Source organism: Panthera pardus, unplaced genomic scaffold, assembly GCF_024362965.1.
Source record: "Panthera pardus isolate Hobbes unplaced genomic scaffold, ASM2436296v1 HiC_scaffold_15, whole genome shotgun sequence".
NCBI lineage: Eukaryota > Metazoa > Chordata > Mammalia > Carnivora > Felidae > Panthera > Panthera pardus.
This window is the reverse complement of record NW_026526710.1, coordinates 27,176,140-27,188,197: the sequence shown is the minus strand read 5'-3', so window position 1 is coordinate 27,188,197 and position 12,058 is coordinate 27,176,140. Positions and strand designations below refer to the sequence as shown.

The 12,058-nt window shown below is 40.7% G+C and overlaps 1 protein-coding gene across 1 annotated transcript in view; it reads right to left on the bottom strand.

The window, feature by feature from the left end:
* AFG3L2 (AFG3 like matrix AAA peptidase subunit 2) overlaps window positions 1-12,058 on the bottom strand; it is a 39,895-nt gene that overhangs the window by 13,284 nt on the left and 14,553 nt on the right. The window contains exons 8-12 of the mRNA XM_019433870.2: window positions 10,050-10,323; window positions 8,525-8,662; window positions 6,056-6,209; window positions 2,250-2,357; window positions 2,026-2,151 (exon numbers count right to left, since the gene is read on the bottom strand). Coding sequence (XP_019289415.2) covers window positions 2,026-2,151; window positions 2,250-2,357; window positions 6,056-6,209; window positions 8,525-8,662; window positions 10,050-10,323 — 800 coding nt within the window. The remainder of the gene's footprint in view (window positions 1-2,025; window positions 2,152-2,249; window positions 2,358-6,055; window positions 6,210-8,524; window positions 8,663-10,049; window positions 10,324-12,058) is intronic.

Genomic DNA, 12,058 nt, shown 5'->3' with positions numbered 1-12,058 from the left:
GGATTCTGTGTCTCCCTCTCTCTCTGATCCTCCCCTGTTCATGCTCTGTCTCTCTCTGTCTCAAAAATAAATAAGCATTAAAAAAATTTTTTTAAAAAATGCCCATTAACTAACTTAGTTCTATCAACTCTGTTGGGAGAGTGACTAATACGGACGTTAGGCAATATGCTGAAATACAATGAAAAACATAAGCACTAAAAATAACGGTGCAGTTAAATACCCAAAGTTAAATACGTGAAGCTTGTCAAATGCTTTCTAGATCCGTTAAGTCTCTTTATTATTATTTTTTTAAGGTTTCTTTATTTTTGAGAGAGAGAGAGAAAACAGAGGAGGGGCAGACAGAGGATTCAAAGTGGGCTCCGCACTGACAGCAGAAAGCCTAACGTGGGGCTCGAACTTATGAACCCCTGTGAGATCATAACCTGAGCTGAAATCGGGTGCTTAACAAACTGAGCCACACAGGTGCCCCGATAAGTCTCTTTAAATTTTTTTTTTTTTTAACGATTTATTTTTGAGAGAGAGTGAGCGCAAGTGGGGAAGCGGCAGAGGAAGGGGGTGGACAGAAGATCCAAAGCGGGCTCTACAATGACAGCAGCAAGCCCAATGCGGAGCTGAAACTCACAAACTGTAAGATCATGACCTGAGCCAAAGTTAGATGCTCAACTGACTGAGCCCCAAGTCTCTTGGTGCCCCAAGTCTCTTCAAATTAACTTTTCAGATAAACTATATGGTAAGTCAAATAAGCTATAAACAAATAAGCTCAATAAGCAAACATTAAAACGTTATAAATTCCAAAGTCCAAAGATACAAAACAAATAAAAAGTTAGAACCCTGGGACATTTAAGATGAATATATTCTTCTAACCATATACTTACATATAATCCTCTAAGACTTTCCAAATGTTCATTTTTATTTCATTTTGAGTTTGGAAGAAAGATAGGAGAAAGGAGTTTGGAAGAAAAGAAATTTGAGTTTGGAAGAAGTGAGAAAGGCTCACATTTACATTTTAAAACTCTTGGAATAAACACATGCAAAGATACTCAACATCACTGGTCATTAGAGACACAAATCAAAACCACGAGATGCCACTAAGGTGGCTGCAATCAAATAGACAACAACCAGTGTTGGCAAGAATGTGGAAAAACTGGAACCCTCTTACATTGCTGGTGAGAATGTAAAATGGTGAAGCCACCTTGGAAAACAGATTGATAGTTCCTTAAAAAGTGATTCAGCCACTCTACTCCTAGGTATATAGCCAGAGAAATCAAACGTATGTCCACATAAAAATCTGTACATGGATGTTCACAGCAGCATCATTCACAATAGCAAAAAGATGGAAACAACCCAAATAAAGAAGATGTGGTCCATCCACACATTGGAATATTATCCAGCCAGGGAAAGGAATAAAGTCCTGACACCTGCTGCCACATGGCTCAACTCTGAAGACACTACACTTAAGTGGAAGCAGCCAGGGAGAAAGGATCCTATGTGGTGTAATTCTTTTTACATGAAATGTCCAGAATAAGAAGATCTATAAAAATGGAAAGTAGGTGAGGGGTTGCCTAGGGCTGGGGATGGAGGGAGTAGCTGCTAATGGATTCTTCTGGGGTGATAAAAATGACCTAAAATTAGACTACAGCAGTTACAGTGCAACCCTGTAAATACACTTTTTAAAAACCACTGAATCATACACTTTACAATTCACAGATGAACTTTATGGTATGTGAATTTTATGTCAGTAGAGTTGTTAAAAAAAAAAAAACAAAAAAACAAAAAAACACCCACATACAAATAATCCAGAGGCAGCAGGAAGAGGGTGGGGTACATACGAAATAAGGTTTAACACGCACTGAGAACTGTTCCTGAAGCTAGGTGATGGGTGCAGAGGGGTTCATTATAGTATTTTCTCAATGTCTGTATATGTTTGAAGTCTCCCACTGAAGAGGCCCCAAGGTGAGAGGTAAAAGTTCACTGGGAGCTGGTAAAGGACTTCTGACACAGGACATCAGGTTCTGTTCCACTCACCTGAAAACCCCGGAGTTAAGGAGGCAAGTTTTCTTGCCAGCTTCTCCTTTTCCAGGGCACTGTCCAGCTTCAATGGTCTGAGGTGAACTTTGAAAATAGAGGCTCTTCCTTTTATGTCCGGTGGTCCTTGAGAAATTATTTTTAAGGAAAAAAAAAAAATCAAAGTGAAATAGTTATATCTCTCCTCATAAGAACTGGACTGAACCTGATGAAGGTCATCTCACCAATAAATATCTGCCTATCGAAACGCCCTGGCCTCATCAGTGCCGGGTCTAGAATATCTGGTCGATTGGTGCCCGCCAAAATGACGACGTTTGTTGTTGTGTTAAAACCTAGGGACATAAAAAAAAAAAAAATGCCAGACTTAAAGCTTTAAGCATCATTTCTATAAACACAAATGCCAAAGGGGTGCCTGGGTGGCTCAGCAGGTTAAGCACCTGACTCTTGGATTCAGGTCAGGTCATGATCTCATGGTTTTTGAGGTCAAGCCCCACATCAGGCTCTGTGCGGACCTTGCAAAGTCTACTTGGATCCTCTCTCTCTCCCTTTCTCGCTGTCCCTCCCCCACTTGCACTTTTTCAAGTGCGCATTCTGTCAAAATAAAACACATACACACACACACACACACACCACACGCAAGATTGTAATTTATAGAACTGTAACTTCAGAATATGTTGTTCATTTTTTAAACATTTTAAAATTGAGGTGATTAAATTTGCGAAGAATGTGTCTAACCTCCCTGGGCCACAAGACAACCCATTGAATATTTGAAGACAGGTATCAACCTCCAACTCCAGCCCCTTTGCCAGACTCTGCTTGGTTCTATTGGTCTCTTCTCCAATGTCAATGCCTTGGCTACAGGAGCCTTCACCCTCAGGACCCCGGCCCTGAAAGAGCTTTGGTGCTGATAGCCCACAAATATGGCCATACATGGACTGGACCACCACAGAGTGAGGGAAGAGCTCTACCTTAATCGGATATAGGCAGACCTCGTTTTATTGCACTCTGCTTTACTGCACTTCACAGATACTGTGTTTTGTACAAATTGAAGGTCTGTGGCAACCTTATGCTGAGCAAGTGTATCAGTGCCATTTTTCCAAGAGCATTTGCTCACTCTGTCTCTATTACATTTTGGTAATTCTTGCAATATTTCAAACTTTTTTGTTATTGTATTTGTTGTGGTGACCTGTGATCAGTAATCTTTAATGTTACTATTTTAATAGCTTTAGGGCACCACACACTGCACCCATATAAATGAATTTAACTGATAAATACTACCTGTGTGTTCTGACTGCTCCAGCAATGAACTGTTCCCTCTCCCCCTCTCCTTGGGCATCCCTATTCCCTGAGACACAACAAAATTGAAATTAAGCCAATTAGCCCTACAGAGACCTCTAAGTGTTTGAGTGAAAGGAAGAGTCTCAAGTCTCTCACTTTAAATCAAAAGCTAGAAATGATTAAGCTCAGTGAGGAAGGCATGTTGAAAGCTGAGATAGACTGGAAAGCCAGGCCTCCTGTGCCAAATAGCCAAGGAGTAAATACAAACCAAAGGTTCTTGAAAGAAATTAAAATGCTATTCCAGTGGACACATGATGATAAGAAAGCAAACAGACTTACTGCTGACGTGGATAAAGTTTTAACTGTCTGGATAGAAGATCAAACCAGCCAAAACATTCTCTTAAGCCAAAACCTAATCCAGAGCCAAGCCCTCACTCTCTTCATATCTATGAAGCCTGAGAGAGGTGAGGAAACTGCAGAAAACAAGTTTGAAGCTGCCAGAGGGTGGCTCACGAGGTTAAAGAAGCTGTCTCCATAGCATAATAGGGCAAGGTGCAGCACCAGGTGCTGATGCAGAAGCTGCATCAAGTTATCCAGGTCTAGCTAAGGTAATTAATGAAAGAGGCTACACTAAGTAAAAGATTTTCAATGCAGATAAACAGTCTTGGATTGGAAGAAGATGCCATCTAGGACTTTCATAGCTAGAGGGGAGATATCAGTGCCTGGCTTCAAAGCTTCAAAGGACAGGCTGACTCTCTTGTTTGTGGCTATGCAGCTGGTGACTTTAAACTGAAGCCAGTGCTCATTTGCCATTCTGAAAATCCTCAGGCCCTAAAGAATTATGCTAAATCTACTCTGCCTATGCTCTAGAAATGGAACAAAGCCTGATGAGAGCACATCTGTTTATAACATGGTTTACTGAATATTTTAAGCCCACTGTTGAGACAGCTGCTCAGAAAATATTACTTCTGACAATGCCCTGGTCACCCAAGAGCTCTGATGGAGATGTAGGAGACTAATGTTGTCTCATGCCTGCTAACACAACATCCATTCTGCAGCCCAGAATCAAGTGATTCTGACTTTTAAGTCTTATGATTTATGAAATACATTTTGTAGGGCTATAGCTGCCAGAGATAATCAAAAGACTTCCCCATTCTGGATGCCACTAACAACATTTGTGATTCATGGAAGAGGTCAAGATATCAACATTGCCAGGAGTTTGGAAGAAGCTGATTTGCCCCCTCATGGATGAGTTCAGGACTTCAGTGGAGGCAGTGACTGCAGATGTGGGAGAAATAGCAAGAGAACCAGAATTACAAGTGGAGCCTAAAGATGTGACTGAATATTACTGCATCTCATGAGAAAGCTTGGAACGTCTGAAGAGTTGCTTCTTATGGATGAGCAAAGAAAGTAGTTTCTTGAGACGGACTCTAATCCTGGTAAAGTTGCTATGAAAATTGTTGAAATTACAGTAAACTATTTAGACTGTAACAAAAACTTAGTTGACAAAGCAGGGGCAGGGTTTGAGAGGGGTGATTCCAAACTGAAAGGAGTTTACTGTGGGTAAACAATGCTATCAAACAGCATCGCATGCTACAGAGAAACTGTTCATGAAAGGGAAAGTCAGTCAATGCGGCAAACTTTCTTGCTGTCTTCTTTTAAGAAACTGCCACAAACCATCCCAGCCTTCAGCAGCCACCACCCTGATCAGTCAGCAACTGTCAACACTGAGGCAGGACCCCTTCACCAGCAAAAAGATTACAATTCACTGAAAGTTCAGATGATGGTTAGCATTTTTCAGCAATAGAAGCTAAAAAAGATTTTAAAATCTTTATTTATTTATTTTTGAGGGGAGGGAAGGGGCAGAGACAGAGGAAGACAGAGAATCCCAAGTGGGCTCTGTGTAATTAGTGCAGAGTCCGATGTGGGGCTCGAACTCAAGAACCAGGAGATCATGACCTGAGCTGAAATCAAGAGTTGGATGCTGAACGAACTGAGCCACGCAGGCACTCTGAGCATTCTTTAATTAAAATATGTACCAAAAAAATATGTACAATTTTTTAAGACACATACTGCATACCTAAAAAGACTCAACATAATATAAACATAACTTTTATATGCACCGGGAAACCAAAACATTCATCTGACTCGCTTATTGCGATAGTCACTTCATAGCAGTTGTCTGGAACTGAACCCGCAGTATCGCCGAGGATGCCTGCCCGATGCCCAGCTCAGTCTCGTAAACCAGCTTAGTACTGAGCACTGCGCTTCCCCTTCTGAGCACACAACAGCATCCGTGTATCTTACAGCACAAAGTATTCTCACATCCCACAAAATGGCTTTCCTAATAAAAGAAAAAGCTGACTAATGTGGAAAGACTGCTACTCTCTTAGTATTTGAAACCTGCCAAATTCACACACTTGGTTATGCATGGGTTTTCCTGATGCTTCAAAATCATAGATGATTTTAAGAATGAGACCACAATTCTTTTGCAATCATTTCACCAATTTTTCTCTTATTCACATCCAGATGCAAACACCATCTTAATACCAATATTGTTATGGCAGGCTGCCAAGTAAGAATATTTTGGCATTATCCATACTGGTACAGAAGAGCCTTTAAAAAGGGCTGTTTGTTTTAGAGAATACTTTTTTAAAATTTGAACTCAATATCGACATAAGGATTCTCACTTTAGCTATATGGAAAACAATTAGAAAATGTAGTTTAAAATACAAAAGACTTGAATATTCACCATCCATCTCCACAAGCAGCTGATTGAGTGTATTCTCCTGTTCACTCTGCCCCCCAAAGTTGCCTCTTCCTCTCTTCCTTCCCACGGCATCTATTTCATCAATGAAGAGAATGCAAGGGGCATTCTTCCGAGCAAGGGCAAATAAGTCTCGGACCTGGATAAAAATATAAACACTAGAGTCACTTAACAACTGAAAATTATTTTCCTCCTAATAAAAAATAAACATCATGCTTCCATCCAAGAGGAAGATGATCTTTTTGTGTTAGATACTGTGCACTACATATTTAAAAAGAGTTATAAGAAGAGGTGGCAAATGATGAGTAAGGTGGTGGGTAACTGCTTTAAGGTGAGTAAATATTATTTCTATAATATCATAACTTACTGTATATATCACAAGTGCTAACAATATCTGCTATTTTTATAGCAACAAATTAATACTACACATTTTTACCCTACCAAAAGAGAATACTGTAGAGGTGTAAACTTTATATTCAGTGTAAAAGTTCAAACTACTCTGGCCCGAGGCAGGCTGTTAATAAGCAGACACTTACTAACAGATCTAGGTAACATGTATACACACCGCAAAGGCCGTGAACTACACAAGACCACACAGTGATCACCCCCAGAGCATAATACAGTGCCCTGCCACTACAGGAGCAGGTGTGAGGCCCATGCACCTACATTCTGTCCTGATAATAAGCATGTGCTTATGCTTATGATGAAGGAGTGGCCATCCCCAGGGTCTCAGCCTATCACCTGCCCCTTTTAAGAGATCCAGAAACAATCTCCTATGCCTCACATCCCTTTTCACTTCATTCACCAGAAGTCCAAGTTTCCCCATCGTCCTTTCCTGCCTAGACTTCCTAGCTTTCATTCCTATATTGCTCTGAACACATCCCCTAGGATAACTCATGTCCCTCCAAGGCCTCTCCCTCTGAACTCCAGATCAGTGATCAACAGACCCCACCCTCTCACACCTCCTTCACCTCCTTGTCTGTCCCTGCAAAGCTCTCAACTGGAAGGGGTTTTGTCTTTCCATCCGAGCCAGTAGGAGTTGAAGTGCACCTCAAGCAACATGACTACTGCCAAAACAATTCTGCTGGAAAACCCCTGCTCAGAGATTCCCACCATGTGGCAGACACCCTGCCCTCCTGGTTGTAGTACTTCCTGGGCCCGATTTCCCATTCTTCCAGCCTACCCCCACCCCCTCCACTGGGCACTATTTTTTTAGTGATTCCTGGTTGGCCGTCCCCTGACCCACCTCTTTCAATCACCTTTTGCTCTATTTTGTCATGGCCAGCAATGCCAAGGTTTCCCTACACAACCAGCTTCCCGTGGTCTACTCTGCCCCCTCCCACAGGTCTGGCTTGCTCATGTACTCAAGGTTCTCTCATAGCCGGCTTCTCCTGGATCTCTAGCCCATTAGGCCCACCACTTACCCCCACCACCCACAGCTCCTCTCCTGTCTTCAGCCACCCCCCACCACTCCTACCCGTACCAGATTCCATGATCCATCATCATAAACACTCAAGTCCCCCAGGCTCCCCTAGCCGTCTGACAGCCCTCCTATGAATCCACCTACTTTACCTATCATAGCTCATTTAAATTACGATGCCATCAATAGTAAGACTTATCATTAATACACTTCCCACTGACAAAGAAAAAATGCTGCCAGTCGGTGGCACAACACTTAGTTACTGATTATAAGTTGCATCTTGGTGTTTGGAAAAGCAACTGTGGTAGCACTTTGCACTTCTACAGTGTTAAAAAAAAAAAAAAAGTCAATATTTAGACACTGGTAAAATACACAAGAGTAAAAATTTAAGTGTTTCTTTAAAAACTAACCCATACTCACGCTTCCAGATTTCAAAACTTACTACAAAGGAACAGTAATCAAGACTGTGGTACTGGTATAGAGAGAGACAAATGGGTGCCAACACCATTCAATGGAAAAATCATCTTTTTAACAAATGGTGCTGGGAAACCCAGATATACACATGTAGAAGAGTGAACCAAGATGGACCCTTACACCTCACATCATATTAACTTGAGACAGATCACAGACCTAAACCGTAAGAGCTACAACTTTTAAAACTCTTAGAAGAAAACACAGGAGTATTTATGACCTTGGATGGTGACAGTCTTAGAAAATGATACCAAAGCCCAAGCAACAGCAAAAAAAAAATGGATAAATTAGTCTTCATCAAAATTAAACACTTTTGTGCTTCACTACCAAGAAAGGGAAAAGACAACCCACAGAAAGGGAGAAATTATTTGCAAATAATGTATGTGATTAGGAGCTAATATCCAGAATATATAAAGAACTCTTACAACTCAACAACAAAAGGACAACCCATAAACAGACTGCACCAGTCTGGTCCAGGGCCATCTTTACCAGCTCCGTATTTGGGGGGAAGATCAGGGGGAGACAGAGGAAGGTGCGCCATCATAAGAGAATGAAAGACTTACTCTAGCTGGACCCACACCAACAAACATCTCCAAAAACTCAGATCCACTAACAGTGATGAAAGGGACGTTGGCTTCTCCAGCTGTGGCCTTAGCTAGCAGTGTTTTCCCAGTGCCTGGAGGACCAGTGAGAATGGCACCCTTCAGATATAAAAAAGGAAAAGTATATTTAGCTAGAATTTCAGAAAAGTAAATTGCATATCCACAAACAATTCTAAGATATAAATCTGTCTATAAACTCTGATTATATAACAAACATTCCTTAAACAACGATGGCAAAACATTTTTATAACAGTAAGAAGAGGAAGAAAAGGATTAGAGACTACCTTGTTTTAAAAAATGTAGTAAGAATGTAAAATCTTACATACTTCGCTTTAAGATTCTTAGCACTGCTTTTCAGATCTTTAGACTTAAGCTGAATATCTATTAATAAACCAACTGAGGTTGGGGCATCTGGGTGGCTCAGTCAGTTAAACTTCTGACTCTTGGTTTTGGCTCAGGTCATGATCTCATGGTTCATGGGCTGGAGCCCCATGCTGGGCTCTGTGCTGATGGGATTCTCTCTCTCTATCTCAAAATAAATAAATAAATTTTTAAAAATTTAACAGGTAAGTATAAAAAATAAATAAGCCAACTGAGGTTTACTTAAATAATTCAAAGAGACACAAACACCACACTCCCAAATTACATTTTGCTTATTTTCTTCCCTTTAAAATTTCACAAATGAAGTAAAAATCTAATGACCAACTATGAATGCAGTTAAAAAGGGAAAATGTGTTTGCTCAGTCTAATTATTCAAGTTGTATAGATGTTTAGGCATGATGTGCACAGATACTACATAAGTCAGAAAATTATAAAATTATCAAATATGACTTTTCATCCACACAGGCATGATATGAAAATCAAGGAAATGATTTCCTTTACAAAGGATTCCTTTAAAGTAAACTTTATTAGTGGATTTTTTTAAATAATTAAACATCTTGGATTCATTTACTTAATGACCAAACCTGGCCCTGGGAGTATAAGGATCAGTAAGGCCAGCCTGTCACCAGCAGCAGGCATGGGGACTCCTGGGAGGAGGAGGCTAGAATCAGTGCTATCTCTTCTCCACCAAATCCTGTGCCACGAATCTGAGTGCCAGGCCCAGGCAAATGGTCTGTTCAAACCTGCTAAGGGAGGGACAAGCGGGTGACAGCAGGAGGCAACGCGCTCATGTGCACAGTTGCTGAGAGACGGGGTATCCGAATCAGACTGGAGGGAGAAGCAAGGCGAATCAGGGAAGGCTTCCAAGGGGAGAGAACACAAATCTTTTCAGGAATATACACACCACATACAAGCAGACACATTCCCACGGAACAACTGACCTGAAAAAACCCTGGAGTAAAGCAGAGACTAATAAGACAGAAGGAGAAAAACAGCTACTTTGTTACAAGTAATCAAACTTCATAAAAGTATAACTTCAGAGATAAAAATTTCAAACAATTTTTGGGTTAATACGTTGAAAATAATCTGAACGTTCACTTTTTACCTTTGGGATTTTTGCTCCTAGGTCTTGATACTGCTTTGGGTTTTTCAAGAAATTCACAAATTCCATTATCTCTAGCTTGGCCTCCTCACAGCCAGCCACATCTTTGAACTTCACATCTATCTCATCCTTCAAGACTTTGGCAGTGGTTTCTCCAACACTGAAGAGTCCACCCATCCCCCGGCCTGTCCGGCCAATGCCGGCGGGCCCTCTCCGTATGGTGTACAGTAAGAAAGCGATGATAAGCACCGTGGGCAACATGCTCAGGAGAAACGAGCTAAATAAAAGAAACCACACACAACACTGACATGTTTTTAAGACGGTTACTCTTTGGCTTTTTAAATGTTTGCAAGATACACTTTTTGGTAACTGCTTAGGATATAATTGTAAATGTTTTCTATTTTTGTAAAACCTGAATATTCTAAATGTTTTATTTGAGGCACAAAGACAATCTCAGTGTCTCAATATCACTGAAGTAGAATTGCAGAAGACGAGACCAAAGAAAAAACTGTTCTTAACACATATGCTGTCTACTGAGATTTTATTTCTATCCCAGTAATCTCCATTTATGCACGATACAGACCTAGCTGTAATTTACTATCATTATATCTGCCTTTCAAAGAAACTTCTTTTGAATTACTTAGAAGTTTTAACATGACCTGGCGTTAGCCTGGGCAGAAATTGCAGTTCTCTTAATTGGAATGCGTCGACTTATTCTAAAGAGATGTCTTCTAAATATCAAATCCTCGCTCAGTTAACGGCAGATCAGTTTCAAAAGCCCTGTACACAATGGTGACAGGAATCTGTTGGTGAGCGCTGCACAGGCCACTCCGTGCAGCTTGTGCAGACTTAGCAGACTGACTCCCAGGGGTGCAATCTTTTGTCCTCCAAGCTCATGCTCTGGAGGGCGCTGCTCAGATAGGACTTAAAGCCTGGAGATGCGCACTCATATATATGAGTATATCCTCAGATATATACTTATATTGGTTAATATAATGCAAGTTAGCTGAAATTATCCTAAGAAATTAGGATCATAACCTTGTACACGGTTTAGCTCTAAAAAAACCCAAAAAACCAGGATCTACTTTTTAAGTTTTCATCTTTTACAATTTTTTAAAGGCCCCCACAGCAGGCAGTAAGAACATAGAAAAATTTACCTTTGGTTTATTTCTGGAGGGGGAAAAAAGATACACACTGACCATAGATGTTTAAGGAATGGTGCAACCAAACTTTCTGTAATGTTTCAGCAGCAGCTATACAGTTAAATGATTATATGACAGCCCCAGGGCCCAAGGGATATGGCACATGTGAAACAATCTTGATAGCTATCTGGATCTAAAAACAGGGAAATTGTAGGCTGACACAACTAAGATGCAAGAAAGTCTCTAAAACAGAGTAATACTACCAGCTCAATTAGCACACTAGCAATCCATTTTTCTTTTTTGCCTAATTTTTTAAAATTTATTTTTGAGAGAGTGAGACAGAGCACAAGTGGAGGAAGGGTAGAGAAAAGGAAACATAGAATCTGAAGCAGGCTCTAGGCTCCGAGCAAGTGTTCAGCACAAGAGCCCGACGCAGGGCTCAAACCCACGAACCGTGAGATCATGACCTGAGCCAAAGTCGGTCACTTAACCGACTGAGCCACCCAGGCGCCCCTAGCAATCCGTTTTTCTGCTCTTTTATTCAGAAAAATTAAGATTTACTTGTACTTTCACTCTTGAACTGCTAACTCCGTAGCAAGGTACACCTCAATGCGAATGGAGTAACTGCCAGGAAATCTATCTGGGTGTTATACATGGATGAGTACTCAAAGGCCATAGATTTCCTATAGAAACTCAAAGACAAGTGACTCTTGAAATCAATGGGCCCTCCTTGGAGGCCTCAGACTTCTAACTGGTCTTATTAAAGATAAATAACTCCTAAGGGAACAAGCAAGCTCTGACAAGAGAAAAAAGAGTTACTTAAAATTCCTGGAAAACTCTGAAAAATAAATGTAAATGACAGTTAAAAGG